Consider the following 23,970-nt stretch of genomic DNA (forward strand, 5'->3'; position numbering starts at 1 on the left):
AGTGAAAATTCCAGGTTTCAGTGAAGAGGGAAGGACAGATTTTGACATTACAGATTGAGCTGTTTTAGAAATGCACCTTAAATAAACCTGTGAGGATCATTTTTCCCCACGTGCGGTTATGGCCAGTGGTGTCCTCCATGGGGAGAACTAACTCTTCCAGGGGATCCCAAAAGGGTACAGGGATTTTCTTGCCTGCCTTTTCTTCCTCCTCCCAATCTCCTTCCTCACTGTCCTCTCCCTTTCAGACCCTACAGACCTCTAATATGCCTCCTCCCAGCTGCAGAGATACCACTGCTAGACCGATAAACCTTGGCCCTGGAGTCAAGAACGGTGATTTACATCCATAACTCTAATCTCTTTACAAACAGGGCGGTCACATCCAAACTGCTTGCAAGGAGTAGTCCCATGTCTGGGACAATGCTAGGTGGGGTCATCCAAAGCTGTGCTGATGGTCCAAAAGCAAGGATGGTGTTGGGACTGGGTTTGTGCCCTGTTCGGTGAGCTAGTATGGACCTGGCCTTTCAGCTAGGACACCAGTGGGGATGTGAATCAAGTTGCTTGACCCCACGCATGATGGTGCTGTTTGATGTCTCCCCAGGAGCCTACAAGCTGATGGTGCTGAATTCTCTCTTAGGACCTAGGAGGCTAAGGGAATGTGATAAAATGGTTTTGGTCCCCTGTTGGCTGGTGGCCGTGGCCCCAAAGGACTGGCTTAGAGCCAGGTTCCTCACCCGTTGTGACTCCTGGTGGCAAGGCTCCTGGTGTCCATCGTGGCTGTGGCACTGAGATGGGCACCTACATGGACTGCCTTGTGCTTCAGCCAGACACAACGGGCCCGGGCTACCCTTGTCCTTCCTAGCTGGAGGTTTGGGAGCCTCTGTCGTCTGTCACCAGGTCAACACGAGGAGCTCTGTTCCACTGTTTGGAGGTTGCCAGGTCAGCTACATATCCAGATGGACTACGCGAAAGGGATGAAAAGAGTCTGGTTCCTGCAACAGCCAATCCTGAGGGGCAAAAAGCAAAATAGTACAGGCAGTTCTTCCTTTTTCCCTTGAAAGAAGGGAAAGAAGAAGGTATTGCCTCCTGCAATCTTCCCCCTTCCTGCCCTTCACCTAACCCCACCATTGCATGGCCAGATGAAGCAACACAGTCCTCCCTGGCCTGTAAAGGAGGGAGGAGAGGACCAGACCAGACCAGACCAGTGCTGCCCCGGGATGGGATTGACTGCTTGCCCTGCCTGCCCTCCTGCACGACTCAGGAGCACCAAGAGCATGACCCACCGCTGCTTGCTTCCCATCTTTTCCCATGGTCTCCCCTTTCCCTGGCTGCTGTTTGCAATCCTGAACGGAAACGGAGAGTTTCCTCCTTGAACCGCGGAGGAGGGCTGCTTGAGAGCATGACTGGAGCTGCCCTCTGGGGGGGGGGGGAGGGGAAGGGGAAAGGGGAGGTGTCGGGGGGTTAATATTAAAAAGTCTCTGGGCCCAGCAGTTTGTTTCATGTAACCGCTCGGTCTCGGGTTGAAAACACGCTTTGTCTGGCTCCAATTACACAAAAGGGACAGGCCTTGCACAATGCGCTCCCAAGGTCTGGCACAAACACGCGCTGACGGCTGCCAGGCTCAGAGTGGGTTAAAGTTTCTTCCTTAAAGCCTCTGTTAACTATTTAACACTCTCTGCGACAGGGTCTGGTTGACACCCACCCGGCCCACTTTCTGCAGCAAAATTAGCCCTTCTGCCAACCCCTCTCTCTCTTGATGTCCCTGAGAAAGGAGTTCTAACACCTTCTCTGCGCTCTGTTCTCCAAAGTCTCCTGACACCATCTGCTCTCCCTGCTGCCTCTCTGCCAGTTGCCTTCACCCTCGCTTTTCTTCCAGACCTCTTCCCTTGCCTGAAAAATTGCTTCAAGAGATGCCCGTCCCCCTGCCCCACCACCGTGGTCCTGGTCGGAGCCTTGAGCTCTGGCAGTGGCCCCGGGCGTGACTGCAATACCAACAGGGCACAAGAATAGCATTTTTTTGGGACCTGGCCAGACCCTGGCCTGTGTCCCAAAGCCTTTGCAAGCTTCTCCTTCGCGGGCGTACGGGGTAAGTGCCAGGTGATGTCCCAGCTGCCTTCCTTGTTTGGGCCCCACAGAAGACTCTGGAGTCTGACTGAAGTGGCTGGTTAAACTGGGATTTGCTGAATTGCTATTCCGCAAACGCTCCTCAAACCTTGATGGGCTGTGGTTAAATCCTGAGCAGCGTCCACGCATAGCAACATACTGCAATTTGCACAGCGATAAGTAACGTCACCATAGGAGAAGTGGTGAAGCACCAGTCCTTCCCTCCGATCCCATCTTACTTTTTACCCTCCTTTTGCCTGTCTTTATGTATTTCCCCCCACCTCAAGCTTTGTCTGTTTGCTTTGATTTACTTTGCTTTGTCCCATTATTTCTCAGCTCCCTCCTTCTCCCTTTCCAGTTCTGGGTGAAATATTAATTTTGTTTATTATTATTAACCTTCCCTCTCTCTAATCTATTTAAATGCTTTCTCACATTTCCACTTCCTACAGCCCATTTCTCACTTGCACATTTTCTATTCAGCAGCACTTCGCTTTAACAGTGTCATTTATTTACTGTTCATTTATTTGTTTTAATTTCAACCCTTTTCTCTTTTCTTGTTCTGGGCTGTGTTCATGCATTGTTCCTTTCTCCCTACTGAGGAGCTGCATTTTTCTGCTGAGTTGCCTCCAAGTTGAGCTGAATCCAGTGCAATAATTCAGTTTCGTTTCTGCATTCTCGGTACGTATGGAAGGGAAAGTTTTGTTTTCCTGACCCCTCTCTTTCACTTCACATGACTGAGTGGAGGCGGGCCATTATACGTAAAACAAACACGTGGACTTACTTATACCAACTCTTTCCCCCCATGCTCTAGCAGATCATATTTCCATCCTGATACCGTTCATGCATGTATTTATACAATGCCTTGTTCAGAGACTAGGGCTTTTTCACAGATTACTTCCTAAATCTAACTGCTACATGAGCTGTCAGGTGGGTCTCCTACATCCTTGGTAATAGGGAAGGTGATTAAAGATTCATGCTCAAGGTCGGGACAAATCTAAAGAGCAGAGAGGAAGACTTCGAACACTGGATGCTCATCCCCTCCACCCCGCCCTGGGCATGGACAAAGAGACAGAAGTTATTGGGGGTTGAAAGTGCTGTAGAAAGGGAGGAACTGGGCAGAGGAAGAACGACTGGAACAGACCAGTCACAGGGTTGGGCTCAGGGACATCGGTCCAGGATCCTGCTGGCAGGTGATTGAAGGAAGAGCCTATGAACTGGCCCTTTGGGGAGCAATACTGGGAAAAGACAAAGCTATTGGATAGTCTTTATTCTGCTTCTACACTGTTTGTGACCTTATAAACCTTGCCTTAGAGCTATCCGTGGTCATTTCTATCTCTAGAATTGAAAGTCCTGGTCTGCTTAGATCTTTTCTCGACCAGGGCTTGTTTCAGTTCTTAGCCATTTTCACTTTTGTTCATTCCCCATTTAACTCCTGTAGCCTTTTTCGTGCATTTTCTACCTCTGCTGTGTCCTGGGTGATTTGGCAAGAAGTGATGAAGTAGTTCTGGGAGCAGAAGGAGGGAGCCCAGAAGGACTGGAAAGGTCACCGGGGACCGGAAAAACCTGACAGAGTCTAGAGCTGGGCCACAGGTAGCAATAAACATGGTTGCTTGGAAACTCCAGATGCTTCTGGATGACAGAGAAGCAAACAAAAGCATTGGAGCCCATCCCTGTCTAGCCCACGAGAGCCTCTGAGTGACAGTCCCCAGGCACAAATAGTGTTCTTTGCAGGAGCAGTCCAAGCTGCTTTCCTGCTAAAAGCATTTTTCTTGGTACAAGTGAGAAAATTCTGAACGATTTTGGACAATCCAGTGAAAATCTTCTCTTTTTTCTCCTCTCCCACTTCCCAATTTTACAGATATAAAGCTATTATATTATGGCAGAGAGAAAGGACATGAGATGCCTGGTGACTCCTACTATCTTGCAAGCTTGGAACCACCCCAGTTTGGCACACCTGCCTCTGCTTTGCTCCAAGTTTCACAGTTCAGCCCTATGGATTAAGAAGGGACTCCCATGTCTGAGTCAGACAAATTGTTCCCCACAGTAGCAAAGCAGATGTGACCAGCAGGAGTAGGTCTTGGAAAAAAAGATTGTCTCTTAATGAGAGGTAGAAAAAATTGCTACCTGAAGCCCCTTAATAGGTTAGTTCCTACGCACAAACACACCCAGCAACTGATCCCATGTTATATCCCGTCACTCCCCAAACCTCAAATTGCTGTAATCAAAGGAAATCAAAGCAAATGTGGTCCCAATATAAAACCTATCCATGGTGCAACATCCCACACTGTGCAGGCTCTGAGGGCGCAACAACCATGAAGGCTTTTCTCATTGCGCTGCTGGCTGCGGTCCTGTGTGCCGAGCAAGGTAAGGAACTAAGGAGGCTGGGGGAGCCTAGACCGAGGGGATGAAAATACCAGGAGAGAGGTTAGTGAGAACACAGGGACAAGGACATTTGACAGCTTTTGCTGCAGTTCCTGCAGCCCTGATATGCAATTTTCCTTTGGCATCACTTACTTCAAACAATATTAAATATTGTTGAGTCTTAGCTTCCGGATGAGTATAACGAGGAGCTCCTACCCCAGAGAAGATGAGCTCACCCCTCTGTTTTCTTTGGCACTCTGGAGTACCAAGCTCCGACCACTCACATGTGGTTGTGCTAAGATGCTAAGAGTCAAACAATTAATTTGGGCTCACAGTTTTGTCTTTGGTTTTCCTTCTGTTTCTGAATGAAACTGCTGCTATTGTTGGTAAAAATAACAGGACTGATGTGGAGACCTCATCTTCTCTAAGTGTTTCACTTCATATCCCACAATGACATTGCAATTAAGAAATTAAGTTGCTGGCAGATATTTGAAAGACTAAGAGCTCTTTGCTCATAGGTCTGAAGAGTTTGTTTAAATGTCTGGGAATGAGTGTGTTTGTAATGGAATTTACAATGCATTGTGCTTGGCCATGCGCTCTTGAGAGCTTCTGTGAGGAAACTGGGAGAAAGTACAGAATAATTTGCATGGCATCCCAACACTGGGAGACCAGCAGTCATGCTAAGACAAAAAAGTATTTTTAATACAGAAACAAACAACACAAACCGCTGGAAAATACTAACGGAAAGATGCCTGGAGATCAAGCAGGCAATGCAATGCTGTAGCAAGGAAGGACATAGATATTGCTAGCTGTTTTACCAGGGAGCACTAAGAGACATGTTGTATGATTTATGCGTCTGGTGCTGGCATGATCCCTAGTACCATGCACTGCTCAGTTTTGGAGCCAGCTGTGTATGGGATGGAAAGTGCTGGAGAACAGTCAGCCAGGACCTGCGGAGGTGGGCAAGCAAGCATGCCTAACCAGGGCAGACTGCTCCTGCTCAGCCTTTCCCAAAAGGAGGAGCAGATACAACTAGATAATTTCCCAGAAATATTCCGGTGAGAAGCAGAAGCCTGCTAAGGGTGTCTTCCTCACCAAAGCCCTGAGACATAGAAGAAGACCCTGAGCTGAGCTGGAGGAGTTTGCTTTAGTCACAAGCCCAGCTAGCTAATGATTGCAGCAAGTCTCCATCACTGGTAATGCTGAAATCAGAACCGAGGGGCTTTTGAAAGAGTGGGTCAGACAGTCACTACCATGTGCTGTGTTGTGCTGGAAGTGACTGGTTGGTCACAGTGGTATCTTCTGATTGATGAATAAAGCCCCTGTTCTCCAGCCAGCCGTGAGAGGCGTCACAGAGTAGGGCAGGGAGAGAGGAAAGGAGATGGGAGGGAGAGGAGCCTTAAAGGACATGGCTGGTGTTGGAGAACCCATTTAGATATTTCTCAAAGGGATCTTTTATTCCTTCTGCAGTCCTGGAACCTCTGCTCAAGGGCATGCAGTGCTTAGAGCATTTTTCTTGTAAATAATGATAATAATAAAACTTCCAAAAATTTTGGGGGTTTTGCAAAGGACTGAAAGGGACTGAGCACACCAGCACAATCCAGCACATCTGAAGAGTGAGTCTCTACCCAGAAATTAGAAAATAAAAACAAAAACAAAAACACTTGTTCAAATTCAACCAAAAACCCAAATGAAAACCTCAATACTATAGAAGATTTTCCACAAAGTCTAGCAAAGCAGAACCAGAGCAGAGTTTTCCAAGGGGAGAGCTCCCCAAGGGGGCTCTGTATGGCACTGAGCATATCTAGCTTTAATTCCTGAAGCCTGTAAACTAGGCATGGCTTTACTGGACCAGGCTAAGGATCTATCCAGCCTAGGATCCCATCAATGACTCTGCATGCATGTTTGCAATCCTAAAGAGTGTTGCAAGCCTGTTTGTACCAGTAGGGCTATTTCTGGCTGCAATTGCAAAACTAGAACTAATGTAGGGTGGGGGTTAGATGCAGGCAAGGACTTCGTAACAGCTATGATGGTTTAAGCTGTTATTGTTTCCTGATTGGGAAGGATTTTCCTTGCATCACTCAGTGGCAGAGAACACTTAAGTGCATTTCAGTTGCTTTTGCACACAGGCTGGGGTTTCAACTTCACCTGTAGCAGGAAGTGCTTTGAACAATTTATGTCAGATTTGGCATAGAAACAGGTCAGGGAGGGCTACAGGGACTGTAGCATGCAGTAAGACATTGCTTGGCGGTGTGTCTGGGATTGCGTTGGCATGGTCTGCTGAAGGGCAGCTGCCCACAGCTCGGAGACCTCCAGAGAGAGAGGTGAAAGGTTTAACTCATCCAATTGGTGGAGGAGCAGCAAGTGCTAACAGTCAATTAAAGCAAAGTTAAAAACAGGAAGCATCAAGAGTGATTTTTTTTTTATCTGCTCTTATGGAGAACACCCACACTTGTAACACCTGGCACGAGAAAATATGCATATGAGCAGGCTCCAGAGCAAGACAATCACTCGTACGGCAAGGTGCCGGGACCCAGAGCAGACTCCAGATCCATACCCCGGGCACCTGAGCTCCCTACAGAGGAGAGGGGCCGCCTTTTCTCCTACCTGGGTATCCCTTGGGGTAGTTAGGGCTTAAGATGACTTTTAATTTTATTTTAAAACTGCTTCTGGAATTGTCCAACCAAGTGTTGTGGGCAGGTTCAACTTCAGGCATGAATTTGAATCAATTGAGCAACTGGGCTTTGGAGAATCCCTGGGAGGAGGTTCCTATTTTGGCCAAAGGGCGGTTTGTTAAAACAGGTTCGAATTCAAATGAAATGGACTGTTCTATACAGAAATGAAAATCTTCCTGGGTTAAGAAAGCCAGGAGGAATCAAACCAGGGAAATTTCAGTCGAACTGAGGACCTTGCCCAGGTTCCAATTTGGTCACCTTTGACCAGGAGCTTTCCATCAGTGCTGGCAGTAGAGCAGGCTGCTCCAAAGCTGTTCGGTTGCCTCTGTTAGCTCTGCTAAAAAAATGAGGAACATTTCATGGGACTCTGAACATGAGGGAAACGGATTCCATGGAGTGTGAATCCACCTCCAGGGAAAGGAGACAATGTTCTGTCTGTTTCTAGCTTGGCCAAGAGCCGTCCAGCCTGGAAGTTTGACTCAATTTACAATTTCGTTTTTGTCCATAAATACATATCCTACCTCCTTCTGGCTTTGGCATAGCCCTGGCTTAGCCCTGCTAATCAGATGACTGAAGACATATTTTTTCAGGCACTGGGAGGAATAATCCTATTGTCCAGAGCAACCTTTCCCAAGGAACTCCCTTTAATGTGTCTCTATGCTCAGTAATTTAGCTCACTAGGGTGTCACAGGATTTAATTAATTCATGTCTGTACAGTCCTTTGCAGATCCACTCTGACATGAAAATACTGAGAACTAAGCTCTCACATGAGAAGAGTTTATCCTCTCCTCATCAAAACAATACTGGTTGTGCAGGTAGCAAGCTCTGCTTTTGCAGGATGACTATCAGCTGGGCCAGTGTGGCTCAGATAGAGATGGTGCTCGGTCTAAAAGAAAGGTGACCCGAGAGTGCTGCTCAGGCTGAAAAATGTGTTTTGGTATTTAATCATCCAAAATCTCAAGCAGAGAAAAAAAAAATCTGTTTTGTTCTGTTTGTTTGCTTTCTCAACTTCATTAATCAAAAACCAGCCTTTTATTTCAGTTTTTATGAAAAATTGTTCTCAAAATATTTTTCACCTTGTATTATCCAAAAAGGGACATGGCTTTTGACACTTTCTTCCCAGGAGGGCATTACTGGAAATGACTAACATGGGTCATGCACTTTCTTTCCAGCTTCCTCACTTTTTTGCTATACATGTGAAAATGAACACTCCAACTGGAACTGTCTTAAAACATACAAGTGTGAAGATCATGAGAAATTCTGTACGACAACATACAGCTCTGCTGGACTTGGTGAGTAGCAATATCACGGCTTTTTTTTTCCTAAGGACTTTGAGGGACAATAGCTTTTTTAGGGGTACTAATTGGGCTCTTTGGAAAGGATTAATGATCACTCAGGGTTCAGGATCACAACACATGGAGTGTGCTTATCCCGCAGCGGTGCCCTGTGGTCTGCTGTGTGGGATACGTTTCTCACCACCTTGTCGCAGGACTTCCATGAGCAGATCCTGCTGCTTGGTCCCAGGGCTCACAATCTGTGACACAGGAAAGAACGGGTCTTCAAGGCCATAGGAATGTGATTCTAGAAACCAAAGATGCATCAACAGTGAAATCTTGCTGTCCCACTTGAGGCGTAGTGCGGGTTACTGGCAATTTCTTCAGCTAGGACTTTCTGGTGTCACACGTTTGATCCATGTTGTGTGGACATTCACCCAGAACTCATCAGATCTGCTGATCCCTGTTACTGCTGCATTGCAAATTAAGTGTAGTATGATATATGTACTCCCATTGCCCTCTGGTCATGACTTGCGGGGCAATCTTAAATAACGGCTCTCCTTTCTTGTCTGTTCTCCATGCAGGCAAGGACATGGGATATCGCATCACCAAGAAATGTTCTGCAGAGTGTCCTGAGACAAATCTGAACTTTGGTGTGGCGGCCATCTCCACCAAATGTTGCGGTACTTCCCTGTGCAATTTCAGTGGAGCCAACAGTGTGAAAATCAGCTACGCCGTGATGGTCCTGGGAATTGTGGCCAGTTTTATCTGTGTCATCAGGGCAGGATTGTGATGAGGCCAGGGTGGGGGGAGAGGACTTGATATCCTGAGAACCTAAGTGGTCTTCCCCAATTGAGAAACCAACATCTTCTGTGTCAAATGTTTCCACTGGGGTTAATGCTACCCTGTTTTTTCCAAGACATTGCTTCAGATCCCATCCACAGAAAGGCATAGCAATGTGGCTTCTATTTTTCTTCCGCTACACCATTTGTTGTTTTGTATTAATTTTTCCCCGGGAAAGATCTTTTGATAGCATGTGTGCAACAATAGTAAGATAAAATAAAGATTTATGTTATTCTACTATGTGTTTGTTATATCCACACTAAGCTTACCCTGGGAAACAGCCCTGCCAGAAAGGGCTGCAGTTTGAGTCTCTACTTCACAATTAAATTTCTCTTTTTAATAGCATCTCAGAGTCTTCTCCTAGCTGCATTTCTCCATTGACTCACTTGCATCCAGCAGCTCAAGACAGATACTTTCTAAAGCCAGATATTAAGCCTGATCACTCAGAGCTAATGAATGAAGGTGTCAATCTGGAAAGGTCAAGACATTTGTGCTGTTCCCAGCACAAGTTGGTACTTGCAGCAGCAGAGAAAGTTGTTTTGTAACTACTAACACATGGGAGCGGGGTTTTTTGCAGGTGCTGGTTGCATTCCTGGCTGTGCTGCAAAGTCCTCACGCGAGCTCTGCTGGTTGGGTCATTCCACCTTTTAAAATAGGCAACAGTCCTTCCCAGGACGCCAAAATGGCACTGCTGGAGCTCTTCTTGCAGAGAGGGGACCTCCTTGCCTGCTCGGGGAGAGGCCGTCTGTGAGACTGCTCACAATTTCCCTGCAGGAGGGGGAAAATGGGCAGAAAGTGCCTCGAAGAAGAGGTGGGCATCTCTGGTCCGGTGGGGAGGTCTCTGCTCCTTGACCTTCCTCAGTCACTCTTGCATTTCCTGGTGTGGGAAGGGGGAGGCAGGGTGGAGAGCCCCTCCTGGAGCAGCTTATGGGTTATTTGACAATGCTGGGGAAAGGGCATGCACTCTTGGAGGTGAAGGGATGCATAATTCCTAGCTAAGTGGTGTTCAAGTGCTCTGGGAGGGCTTGTGCAGAACTTGCATTGGGGAGAAATCCACGTGTTTGCAGTCCAGCTAGGTTTACAAGAAGTCCTGCTCCGCCAGTGCTTAAGACAGGCTGCAAAATTTGTGCATTTCTGTGCAACTGAGGGTAAACCACAGCTCTGGCTGAAGGCTGTGAAGATGGGATTGTGTTTAAACAACCTGTAAAGACCTAATTCCCGGGCAAGGAAGATAAGCTGGCATTTATTGAAAACACAAGATGAGCTGGCTGAAGAATGTGAGGGTTGATGCCATTTCTGTTTTGAGGGGTCCAAAAGAAACTTGGCTTTTTGCACTTCTTGGTAACCAGTTTTCCCATCACTTTTCCTACATATTGCTCACAGTCATTTCTGAAATGATTCTCTAAGTTTTTGGCCAGCTGGTAAATCTGTTCTTGGTAAAAACAATACTTGAATTAAGCAGCACATTTAATTTTAAATTTCAGCTTTTATTTCATGAAAAATACATGTTTTCATGAAAATAAAGAAATTGTTCACCCTTTCAACGTGGCATTTTCAATCAGGTTTAGTAAAACAAGAGCAAAATACTCTCCGTCCTTCTCCGCTCAGCAATTGCATCAAGGGAAATAGGTCTTTCCACCCCCTTCCCCCAGTTAAATCCCTTGTTCCTCCTTCCTTAATCTTCTCCTTGAAGTTCATAACTGCCCAGTACTTGTAAACTGTGATATTATCTTTTCCTTTGCCTTGGTCCCTCTAGTCTCCTAATCATCTGTGTCCTTTCTGCATTCTTTTCAATTTATCTCACCTGGTATGGATGAGAAGCAAAGATCACATTAACATCAGAGGGGCTTATGGGAGCAGTTGGGACTGTGCAGGACAATCTAATAGAAAATCCTGATTGTCTGAAAACCTTCAATAACTCTTTTAAGAAATACAGGGCTGCAATCTCAAAATGTCAGCAGCTTGCAGGAGACAAGAGATATTTTAGTTTTCACTTGGATGAGGCTGCAAGGAAGAAAAGAAAAAAATAAAGTGCCTGGCTGAGCTGCTATTTCTATACCTGATAATGGATGCTGTTGGCTGAAATAAATCTGAATGTGGGCTGCCTCTGCAGAGCAATGTACGGGCTGCGGAACGGCGCTGCCTTGTGACTGGAGCCCCCTTTTCTGCTATTACCTCGAATAGTCAGCAATAAAAGTTGATTTATCAATAAGGACCCACGAAATCTCTGCTGGAGAAAATAAAATATTTCACGAGGAAGAGAGGTTTGCATTCGTTGGCACAGAGGGTGCCAGGTTCTGCCTTCCTCCTGCCTGGCATCTCACAGAGACATAAAGGCCAAACTACCCCTCCTTTGAGCTTCCTTGGTTAATTGCCACCTCCGCTCCATCTGAGTTTCATGCTCTACCTATTGAGAAAGCAGAGATTTCCGTACCTTAGTCACACAGATCTCTATATTAACAATATTTATACGTCCAATTTAAGGGTGATGGAAAGAGTTACATCACCCGAAGGACTGGACATGCCTTTTAAGGGAGATAATGACTGTAGGTGGATAATAGCTGGAATCCCAAATATTTAATGGGAGAGGGGAATCTAAGAAATGTTGAGACGGAGGAATAAACCAGATGGAGAGCAGTATGGGGCAGAGTCGCTGGCAAAGACCTGGGGCACGCAGCTTGCTCCTACGCTTGGAGTGCCATGTGAAAGAGATCCAGTTGGATCATTTCTGGGACTGCGCCTCCATCCCCATGATCAGATGGCAGAAAGACAACGGTGGGAGGAACAAGCAAGAACGATTAAAAGATGTGAATGATTCTGATTTTATACAGGGAGATAGGAAGAAACACAATAAAAAGGAGGAAGAAAGAGCACCATAAGGAAACCCAGCTGACTACTCCTATCTGATATTTCACATAATTTTGGCTGGCTATATATATACATGTGTCCTTTTTTTTTTTTTTTTCTGAAGAACTAATAAGTTGATAGCCTTGGTTGGGCACTCCCTCATTCTCCATGCTTTAACTGCTTTTTTTTTTTCCTCCCTGCAATTTACTTTTTTAAAGATCTTCCAGTTTTGTAATTTGTGGAAAAAAAAAATCATAGTTTGTTCAATGTGCTTGGGATGGGTTTTCTTTTTCTTTTTTAATTTAAGTGGTCATTTTCATTGCCCAGTGGAATTTATTTTCCAATAAGATAACATTTTCCTGCATATAAAATATCCAGTTTTTGAAGAGAATCATTTAGGATTTTGAACTGCCGTTTCAAAAAGGCCCACAGAAAATTATATCTGGTCCCCAATGAAATGCAGTGGAAGGAGAGATTGCTCTTCTGATCTAGTTGTATTCACAATCCTGGGAGACATTTTGGAATAAGTTTCAATCACAATTTCAATTTTAAATTCAAGCGATTTCCATATGCATTAAAACAGTGCGCAAGGACGGGATTCTCAAGATGCAGCCTGCTCTGAGACCCAAGCTAGTCTGGAAAGGAAAGCCTTTCTCTTCTCACGTTAGACACAGTGTTTTGTTTTCGTGTCTTGCTCTTCTTCCACTTATCCAGAATTAGAAACTGTTGAATACATGCACCATATGAAGAAGTCGCGTTGTGAAACATCAAAAAAGGAACTTGGAAAAATGCACGCCCGTTCAGATTTACAACAAGGCATGCTTCCACATACAGGCTAGTGACACGCCAGTCTTAATCACCCACCATCTGACACAGCAACACTATAGTTATTATCGTGTCATCAAAGCAAACACTGCAGAGGTATAAAAACTGCTCTGGGTGAGTCCTGCTTGACTGGAGGCTGCAAAGACCTATAAAGGATGAAGGCTTTTCTTCTTGCCGTGCTGGTCATAACCCTGTGCACAGAGCGTGGTGAGTCTCCAAGGATCCCTTTGCACTAGCACGACCCTAGAGTCAGGGCAGGTTTTCGCTATTGCAGGGTGACGAGGGAGCTTTGCAGCGGGAACGGCAATGCTGAGGGTCATTAGGCGCTGGTGAATATTCCAGTCATCTGGGTAAGAAATAGCTGGCCCTTTTCTTTTATCAAATGTCTCTTCAAGGAGGGGGACTTATCTGCATCAGGGGGAGTTGCAAGGGTGCTGAGGAGCTGAGGTGGGAGATGAGAGACCCACCTCACCTGACTCTTTCAGTCTCATCGCAGCCCCTGTTGTGGCTCAGTGTTGGGAGCTGAGAGCCCCGAGACCTGGTGCAGCTTCGTTGGAAGTGAAGTTAGTTAAGGGTTATCCTGAGATGGATAGGGAAGGGGAAATATCTCCAGTAAGGCTGTAAATTTGACATACAGCTACAGGCAATTATTTTAACTGATTTTTTTCTTTCCCTTGTTTTGTTACTGGTTGCATTTACAAGCCCTAATTAAGTACATTGGTAAAGATGGTCATGCCCGCCAGGAGAAGCTATTCTGGCTCTCACTTCTTTCTTGCAGTTCGTTGCTTTGAGGTGCAACTATGTTGATTTTGATCCCTGGCCTGAGGTGGAGATGCAAAGAGTCCCATTTTCATTCTGGCAATTGGCTGTGTCTTTTGGGAAAGATGTGCTGGGAACCAGCACTGTGAACCCTGCCGTGTTGGGGTCTGCCAAGGACCACTGCCTGCGCCTAGGGAAGATGCCCTGTTTGAACAGGGCGGGTCAGGCAAAGAAGGGCGAGCACAGCCCTGAATACCCCTCTCACTATTCCATGGGAACATCTCATTCCCTCTGCTTTGGGGCTTTTAACTCATTGCAAACCGAACCTTTCTTAGTTCCATTGTAGGGTTTTACCTGCAAACTACCGGCTGTCCTGGTCCTGGTCTGGCAGAGCACTTAGGCTCATACTTAATTTGGGGTTGTGAATGTTCTTATTGAAGCCAATGCGATTTCACAGGCTTTGAACTCAGCATGTGCTAAATCATTGTGCTTAATGGGGGTGAAAAAGTGGAGGGCAATAAAAGGATCCTTTCCAGCAGCTTATCAACTGTAATCACATTTAAAAAAAAATCACGTAATGAGACAGCAAACTTACTAAAAGAGTCAGTGAAAATTAACACATACATAGCACCACTTTGCTGTGCAGTCTAGCCAGAAGGCTGGTGGCTGTTCCAATTAATCCTGAACCTGTCTGATTTTAATCTGCATCTACCAGTACTTGCACTTGCTAATGCTTTACACACTTAAGTCATTTATCTGAGTGGCTGGAATTACATGAAAATGCTCCTTGTGGGTCTCCTTTCCAAACACAGTAGAGGTCTTCCTGGACGCAGACAGGAGACCTTCAGAGACAGCCTGGTTTAACCCCAGGTTTTGCATCTTGAGTAGGGCACACTATGAAAGAAGTACTGTAACCCTTCACCACTCAACCCTCATTGCAATAAATGCCTCAATAGCAACAACAAAATCAGAAAACATTTTCAACAGCATGAGCAATTCTTGCACTTAGCAGGAGAGAGAAAACTATTTCCCCTCATTTTCACACTGAAACTTACCTTACGTATTTGACAGTCATGAGGATCAAAATTGTCCTGCTCAACTCCAAGCTCTTAACTGAGCTACTAGGTTAGGAGCCCACATGCCTCCGAAGTCCTCTATAGCCAATGGTGAGAGAAAGAGAAGCCTCCTGAGCACAAAAGGAGATTGACAAAATCATCCCTGCAGGCGTCTGCCCGCTCCCCTGACCAGGAGGGTCCCAGCGCAACCGAACTCCTAAATAAAAAGTCTTGGGAGGTTGGGATGAAACAGGACTAGGGCATCCAACAAGTTCCACTCTTTCCACATAGATTCAGGAAGTCTTCCCAAGAATGGGCTTTATTAAAGAAGTTGCATTAACTTAACTTAAGGAATAAAATGAGTTACACATCTGGAAAAACCTGTCTGGGGATTGTGCTCCAGTGTAAGGGTTACTCTGGGACAAGAGGGTTATTTCTAGCAGGGTGGAGCAGAGATGTTGCTCTGTGGGGTTTGCACAAGAGTAGAGAATGAGGTCACGCCACTTTGTGTGAGGATGGTCTAAAGAGGGAGAAGAGCCTAAGGAGGGTCCCAGACTGAAAACATATGTTGCCTGCAGTGTCGGGATAATACTGAACAGAGGAGCCAGGCAGAACAGCCAAGAGGGTCTGGAAATGACCATGACCAAGGCAGGAAGCAAGTCGCAACACTCATATCACCAAGTCAGAGACAGCTGGGTGCCAGTTCAAAGGCTGTTGGCATATTAAGGGTGTTGAAAATGGGAAAAGAAGGAGATAGATAGTATCTGAGTCACTGTCAGCCCAGTCACCTGGCCTGTGACCTCTGCTAGTCACTCTTCGGCAGGAGATAACAGAGGGAGAGTAGGATCTGCGAGGACAAGAGACCACAAGAGGAAAGTGAAGGTCAGTGCTGCGTGGCCATGGAAAGGATGGATGGACTGTCCATCTGTTGTGGGGACAGGAGGCAGTTTCCACAGAGACATAAAAGGATGAATATTATCCTAAAAGAAATTGTGGCTTTCTCTGAATACAGTACACACTGGTCACTTGGGTCATGTCTGGACTGGTAGGATGCTCAGAAGTGGAGAGCCTGTTTGGGCTAGATGGGCTTGTATAATGTCAAACAAGAGCTGAAAGGAGGTAGGGACATTCCTGATAAAGACACCAATGAGGGCAAAGAATCTCGGGTAAGGGAGAAGCGCAAGGGAGAAGAAGCTAGAGAACAGTGCTGGTACAGGAATAAGACAGGTATTAACTGGCCACAGATAAGGAGAGCTCGGAAATGAGAAGAATGTGTCTAATCTCCAGTGGGTGACATTACTGCAGGAGTGTTTGCTCAGACAAACAGATGAGTAGGAAACTCCCCTTATCATGCAAAAAAAAAAAAAAAAAAAAAACCAAAAAACTCCCTAAGGATCTCTTTGCTATGAATGACTGCTTTAGCTCACTTGAGTGCAGGCTGTTTTCATTCATCCATACAAGCCCAGTGCTTTGCAGATGCATGGTGTTACAGATGTATGCATTTTGAAGTGTTAGACAGTCTTCTCCCTTGGATGGCCATAAAAAATAGCATGTTGCAGCTGAGGGGCTGGTTTGCAGAATCCTGCCCTCTACAGATTCAGGACCGTCTCCCAGCATGAGAGCTCTGAAAATGAAACAGCCAAACATAAGCATCCAGTCTTCCCTGGCAACACAGAGATGCAGAGCTACATCACTTGTCCCTCACTTGAGCTACATGTAGGGGCATTCAGCAACAAAAATCACGTCCAGTACAGCCAAAGTAGTTACTCTCAGGTCTTTCTCTTCCTCTTTATATTCAAAAAATTTTTTTAAATAATTCATTGTTGATCTGTGTGCTCTAAGAAAAGATGTGCAGACCAGGGGTCTTCAGTTTGGAAAAGAAATGACTTGAAGAGGATGTGATTGATAGAATGTGGATAGGAACAAGCTGGTCTCTTTCAATACAAGAACTAGTGGCCAGCAAGCGAGACTAGAAGGAGCCAGGTTGGAAAGAAACCAAGGAGCTTCATGCTGCAAGTGGTAGTAGACTGGGGGAACTCCTTCCAAAAGCACATTGGGGATGACAGAACTTTAAATGGACTCAAGGGAGACTCGGTAAGTATTCAGAAGAAAGATTCCTTGCAGTTACCAAATAGGCAAACCACATCAGGTCAGGAATCTGAGCTTAAAGTAATTTGGGTCCAGGAAAGTTCTTGGGGCTGAATTTCATACACTCCTGCCCTGTCTTATACTTCTTTGGGTGCCTATTTGTGTCACTGGGCTGGACAGGTCTTCAGTCTGGACCAGCATTGCCAGTTTTGTGTTTCTAGCAGCATTTCTAGAGCTGACTGATGGGTGTCGTGTGGTTCTTTTGCAGCTTTCTCCCTGACATGTTTCACATGCAAAGATGCAACTTCCAACTTTCAGTGTCTCAGTACAACCGCGTGTGCTGATTATGAGAAGTACTGTCTCACAACTTATTCTTCCACTGGGCTTGGTAAGTGTGAAGCTTTTCTAAGGCTCTGATGAGAAGAAAGTTTCTGGTTATGCTGAATGCAGAAAGTCCTCCCACCAGGAGGAAGAATTAATAAGGATCGCAGTGCACAGAAAGCAAATATTGCAGCAGGTGGGAACTTGATGTAACCCCTCTCTGTCACAATACATCGTAACAACACTGGATCAAACTGGAAGCAACGTTGCACTTAGGAGTGTGAGCCACTGAAAGAGAAAGGATTTCTCTGCACAAACCCCTTGTCTCATCTCCAAGTTCACATGTACATTCATGAAGTGATGGCATTTGAGGGGACCAGGTATCATGGTGGGAGCAACCCCAAGGCATGGTAGCAATGAAGTCTTGCAACCTTGCACTGTGCAAATGCTTTGGTTCTCCAAATTCCTACCCTAGGTTGCACTTAGCTAGCCCTGAAAACAGCAGAAGACTCCTGAGGTCTGGAGATGGTCTCTTCGGCTGCTCAAAGCTTTGAATTTGGGGTCTATTTCTAGTTATCATGCATGAGGTGCTAGAGGGAGGCTAGTGCTGTTAGGAAGTCTTCTGGGCTAGATGGACATGCAAGGCTATCCATAGGTCACACATACACAGATAAAGGTGGAATGTGCCAAAGTCCAAGGGAAAACCAACAGTCATTAAATACAGAAGAACGTATTCCCCACTGGGGTATTGCTCAGCCAGTCTATCAATCACTGTTTGTAAAAAATATGTAAGACAAAATGATGAATTTCTCTCTGTTCTCTCTCTCCCACTCAGGTAATAACCATAGTCAGCGTATTACCAAGAAATGTTCTGCAGTTTGTCCATCAATAAATCTGAATATTGGTGTAGCGGGCGTCGCTACCAGCTGCTGCGAGACTTCCCTGTGCAATATCAGTGGGGCCAGCAGTGTGAAAACCAGCTACACTATGATAGCTGCGGGCGCCTTGGCCAGTCTTGTTTGTGTCCTCCGGCTGGGGCTGTAAGGGGGGGGGGGGGGAGAAGCTGCTGCTTGGCCTTGCATTGCAAGGAATCATTATCTCTCCTGTACAGAGGTTTCTCTGGAATGCCACCCCGTTTCTCCTAACTGGCACTTCACACCCCATCAGCAAATATTTTTGCTCTTACCATGCTCTGATGAGCGTGCACAAGAGCATGGCCCTACCTCAAAGTGGTGGTGGGAAGAGAAAGTCATGATGTGGAGCCCTGTCCTTGCGTACGGGCACTGTACAGGGACCATCTCTCCTTTTACTATTGGCCTATATAACTCTATGCATTTATTCCCCTTCATTTTGGCCCTATCTTTCTTCTATGTCGTTTTTACCTTTATACTATTTCTTGCCCTGGATCATTTCGCTCTGAGGAAGCCTTTGATATTGTAGCTGTTAAACAGAAGCTGGGCACAATAAAGTGTTATTTTAGTCTACTGTGTGAGCGTGTGGTATGGCACTTCAGGCATAGCAGCTTGAAACATCCATGGTAGCAGCAACAAGAATGGAGGCGTTAGTCTGCAAGTTGCATTGAAATGATACTGAAATATATCAAAATTATTTTGCATTCACTTCAGGAAGCCTCTTCCCAGATTTTCTTTTTTTTGCATAGGCAGAAGTGTCATTTTGTGACTACATTTCAGAGTAAACAGTATTCTATTTAACTTGTTTTCAGTTTTGCTTCTGGGTCAGCTGTTTGGAAGGAAATAGCTGTTGAGCTCTCCAGCAGGCAGAGGGGACAAGATGGGACCCACCATGAAGGGATCTTCAGCATTAAGTTTTCTTTAAAGTGATTTAATATGTTACAGCGGAAGTTGCTTTATAAGCATTAAGGATTATTTTGAAAGGGAAGTATCTTGCATGTATCTTGCATGGTGCTTAAAGGGAAAATCATCAGCAAAGATAGGCGTTTTCTACCCTGTGTATGCTGGAGTCAGGAAATGTCAGCTCCATGTAGCAAAAAATTAAGTTCTACCCTCGATGATCTTGAAAACAAATCTTTATGTTTGCTAGCAAGGTTTTCTACCTGGGTTATAACTGCAGGAATTCATTCCCCTGCTCTGATTTTCCTTGTGGACAACCTTAGTCAGGAACGAGAGATTTGTCCCCTTAAATCCTTCCAAAGTGAGTCACACAAGGCTGAAATGCTTTCTCCTGAGCTAGGGAAGTTCTCCTTGTGCAATTACCCCAGAAAATATCTCCTGGGACAATTAGTTGGGTGCAGCTCGCCTAGCTGGTTTTCCCTCTGTAGACTAAATGCGCAGGGAGAGCAGCTACACAGATTGCTCGCTCTGCTGGGCATTTACCAAGGGCAGGGCCACGGTGACACTCAGAAATCTCTGGATCCCTGTAACAGGTTTGCAAGGGAAATCTGGTCTCACGGCTTCAGCTTATCCTAACTTGCTCCCATCCCTTCTCATCCAGCCTTCCTCCCCTCTACCTCCAACCCCCAGCTATGCACTCCCTGGCTGTTTTCCCAGTCCCGGCCTTCCTTGCTGGCTTCTTCATCCAGTTGCAGTCTGGGCTTTGTCTCCACCCTCCTTTTCTCTGTTTTCTTGCTAGTTTTCCAGAGCTAGTTGCTCTCTATTTTCTTTCTTACTTCTTCCCCTTCCTGGTTCTCACTGCATAGGTGTTCACCAAGTACAGTCGCCTGCTAATCCAAGGCTGGCTGAAGATACTCTGTCTTTTGCCACTACTCTCATTTGCCTTTGCGGTTTCTATTACCCTGTCATCCCCCCACCGAGCTGGCTCCAGTCTTCTTCCCAGCCTCTTTGTCCAATCTACCACCTTCACCTTACTTCCCCTCCTGCCAGATTTAGAGGTATCAGAGTGGTGCACACATCTGAATGTTGCTGCCCTTCTTTGCTGTGTTTCGCAAAAGGATCTGCTGAGAAAGAAGAAATTGCTGTGGCCAGACCATAGCCTGTTTGGAAACAGGTGCCTACACGTCCGGGAAGACTGTATGCCCTGGAATCACATGGCCTTTAAGTGCTAAGAGACCTGATGGACTGGATTCATCTCACCCCATTTTAGCTGCAGGTGTCAAGGGGGAGAGACAAGCACCTGCAGTGGGCAGCTCAGCCCAGCTGCCCCAGAGGGGTCAATCTCTTTGCCTCCACTGACCACAGAGGAGGTGTTGGCTATAGGGTGACAACTGGCTGCCAAATGCTCCACTCTGGCCACCTACCACCGTACCTAATAGGGATAGGATTGGGATGAAAGGGTACATCTCTGCTAGGAAATAAAGCAAACCAAGAACTGTTCCGTGGCCTTGGATGGCTAAAGTCTGCCCCACACCCAGACTGTAAGGTGGTAACAACCAAACTATTTGAAATAGTCTCCAGCCTTTGCTATCCATGGGCTTAGAAGCTGTTAGAGACAATGCTGGTTGGCACAGGCCAGGGTCAAGCCAGGGCAGTACTAGCAGCTGAGGGACAAGCCTTACCCTGTTAAGCCTGTGAATATAGACCTGCTCGTGGTATCCAGGTTTAAAATGAAGTCATGCCCTGTTTAGAGCTACCTGAACTTGGCAGGTGCCTCCATTTTGGATTGGGAGGGAAGCAGGAACATGAAGGAAGGTATAAAAAGATGTGAGCAGAGAGGGCAAAGCACATGGAAGAGCCTGCTTCTGCATTGCAGGGTTTCATGACCTGCTGACAGCTGCTGCATGGAGTTATGAACAACACCGGGAACCCAAGAGTCCTGTCCCTACGGGAACAGATCCATCCATGGCCCCAGCCTGCCTCCTTCTTGCCTGGTTTCTCCCTGGCTCCACAGGTTTTGCATTCCCTTCTGCCCAGCAACCCAACTGAAGCATGTGGGCCAAAGACCGATCCATGTCTCAAGTTACATAATAAGGTCCTTATCAGGAGCTGGGAGCAGCAATTGCCCTGAGGCATGGGAGGTCCTAAAACCATGCCTCTTTTTGCTGTAGAGAACCCTCCCTCAGCAATGGGCTGTTGTGTAAGAAACCTCTCTCTGCCAGCCTTCCTGAGACATCCTGAGCTGACATCTCCCATGCAGATGGAGGCAGAATTAGGTGCCTAATTCCACATCCCTCCACACAGGGTTTCTTATCTGTGGGCTCCTGTGGCTGCATACTCACCACATGAGAGTGGCAAACTGCCCTGCAGAAACATCTGGGATGCCACGGAGGGGTCGTGGGAAGGAGGTGGGTGTCTCATTCAGATACGTGAGATCACTCCTGGGAGGCAGTTGGCACTCTCTGCATGGATTATATAAGGGCTCAGGTGCCTCTTCAGTGCTCTGAGTCACCGTGTCAGGACCTGAATCAGCTAAGGAAACTTTGCCCTGCCTCAATTAGGTACTTGTAGGAAGTGGTTTAACTTTGGCCCTTGTTTTCCCTCACTCAGGGCTTTTCCACCAGTGATACAGAGGGACCTATGCTACCTTCTGCTCTCCTTGAATAGTTTGGTCTTAAATTTCTTCCCTTTCTTTCTGAGATCAGAACAACATCCAGTGAATCAGTGACAACAAAAGATAATATGGATGCGTAAGATCAAAACAAGGTCTTTACTGGGACCAAAAAGCTTCTGGAAGCCATGGAAAATGGCAAAAGCAACCTTTTTTTCAGAAATAAATGCTGCTTTATCATCATTTAGTCAACTCATGGCTCCATTCTGAGGTCTATTTTAGTTTTCCCCAATTGTTAGCACATTTTCATTTTCCCAAATTGGTACTGATGGGATCACTCTACAGAGGTGCCTCAGTTCCCTGTATTTTTTTTACAATCTTACTTCCTACCCGGTGTCTCTGCCTGGCCTGTTGCTCCAGGCCCTCCTCCAAGACCACAGCCAGGATGCTTGTCAGCAGGAAACGCCCTTTTGACTCTGTCTGCTTAATTTTTGCTTCTGACTGTTCTGAGTTTTGTAATCTGTCCTATTGAGAAAGAAGGAATCACTGTGACCTAGTCACTGTGCTGCAAAATTAGCGCTCTTTTTAGATGCTGGGAAGAGGTCATGCTCCAGCATTACGCTACGTCTAGGTACTAACAAAGACTTTAATGTCCTGGGGACAACTTCCAAATAACTGTTTGAAATGGAGGAGCTGGTTTCGTACCTGAATTTCTCTCCTTACGCTCAGTATACATTTGTTGACAGTGCTGGGGGTGTTTCAGCCTCACTACTCTCTCAGAGCAGACTTGCAAGTTGGAGACCTGATGAAAGGACTGAGCCAATGCACCATTGCACCAAGGCCCATGTAGAAACAGTGGGTGCTGGAAAGGTCATCAAATGTGATGGGAGATATAGCAACAATTTGAGGCCTGTTTCCTTCATGGAGGAACAGGAATATACACAGTAGAAGTTATTGGGATAATTAATAGAACAAAAAAGGAAAAAATGGTGCTTCCTTTAACTCTAATTGCAAAACACCAGCAGGAGGAGACACCCACTAATTATGAAAGGCAACCTGTTTGTAACCCACTTGGGTTGTACACCCAATGGCCTCTGCAAAACAGAAGGGTCGATCTGATCATTGCTATGTCCCCTGCTGACCTCACACATCTCCAGACATAGGAGCGAGGATGTCCTTTTTCATATCGGGCTTGCATAACTGTGGAATTCACCACTGAATGATACCATTCCAGGAAAAGTTTTAGGAGGACCTAAAAAATACCAGCAACTCACATGGATAATGAAATCATACAGTGTTGAGAGGATTAATATTACACACAGACAGAAAGAAAACAACCCCTTGTGTTGCAAAGAACAAACAAACAAGTTACCGGTGGCTGCTACCAGGGAACCACCTGTTATGTTATTCCCTAGTTGCCAGCAAAGGGGTTTTTTGGCAACTTCCTCTTTTGCGTGTTCTGCTACCTGATGTCCAGGACTAACCTCAGCTTGGAGGAACTGTCATTCTGAGATGGCAGCTCGAACTCTTACAAGATGCATCTCCTATTAAGGTCTATTTCCCAGAACATCGTAACCAGAGTCATGCTCTCAGGTTTTAAGGGATTCAGAGGAGAGCAACATGGAGGAAGAGAGGAAAGGGACCGATTTAAGAGGAGAGATTGAAAGAGATACGTTTTAAAGGATGGCATTTTCAAAGTAGACTAGTAATTCCAGGATGCCAACTTGTGATATCTTAAATGGAGGTCTGATTTCCAGATGATGCTAGGCCTGGAGAAAAGCAGACCCTCTAATGGTTCCCTGAAATAGGAGCAAAACGTCATTAAATAAAATGTGTTTTGTACTTGAAAGGTATTTGAAAAGTACGACCAAGAGAGAAGGGAGAACAGAGATTATGTATGGGTAATGGAAAAGTGAAAAAGAAATGAAGACTGTCATGAAAATTTGAGGAAAATCTGTTTAACTAGCTATCAGCTAATTTCATACAGTGTAAAATACACTGACTTCACTGGAGCTAAACCAGTTTAGGCCAGTTGAGAATCTGGCCTTCTGATTATGTGGAACAATTAAACAAAAAGAACAGCACATCATGAACCCTGGTACCTCCACCATTAACTATCCAAAGGGGCTAGAAAAAATGCACTGCTAGGACTAATTCTCCATGCCTCCAGGCTCTGCTATTTCATCATGCAACTGCTGCTGCCAGAAAGACAGAAGGATGTAAAAGAAAAATCTCAGAGGACAGAAGAGCAGGCTCTCATTCCCCATTACTTATGAGACCGGAAGAGCAAGAATGTGGGGTTAGAAGGACTTTTCACAAAGGTGACCGTGATTTCCATGGGCTCCAGCATGGAGAACTCCCACATGTACCTTACACACCCTTGGGTTGATTTCATGTCCA

At 45.9% G+C, this 23,970-nt stretch overlaps 1 protein-coding gene across 1 annotated transcript; it reads left to right on the top strand.

Moving 5' to 3' along the window:
• Positions 1–4,412: 4,412 nt before the first annotated feature.
• LOC136991366 (lymphocyte antigen 6E-like) lies at positions 4,413–9,203 on the top strand. The gene is made up of 3 exons (XM_067292260.1): positions 4,413–4,464; positions 8,309–8,428; positions 8,995–9,203. Exons 1-3 carry the CDS (start codon positions 4,413–4,415, stop codon positions 9,201–9,203), a joined length of 381 nt encoding a protein of 126 aa, XP_067148361.1.
• Positions 9,204–23,970: the final 14,767 nt, after the last annotated feature.

The sequence above is a fragment of the Apteryx mantelli genome, chromosome 2 (genome assembly GCF_036417845.1).
Source record: "Apteryx mantelli isolate bAptMan1 chromosome 2, bAptMan1.hap1, whole genome shotgun sequence".
Lineage (NCBI taxonomy): Eukaryota > Metazoa > Chordata > Aves > Apterygiformes > Apterygidae > Apteryx > Apteryx mantelli.

Bases quoted from the DNA above. Each gene is read 5' to 3' on its own strand.
- LOC136991366 (XM_067292260.1), top strand. From the start codon at position 4,413: ATGAAGGCTTTTCTCATTGCGCTGCTGGCTGCGGTCCTGTGTGCCGAG. The intron at 4,465-8,308 runs GTAAGGAACTAA...CTTTCTTTCCAG, and splicing joins GGTCCTGTGTGCCGAGCAAG to CTTCCTCACTTTTTTGCTAT. The intron at 8,429-8,994 runs GTGAGTAGCAAT...TTCTCCATGCAG, and splicing joins ATACAGCTCTGCTGGACTTG to GCAAGGACATGGGATATCGC.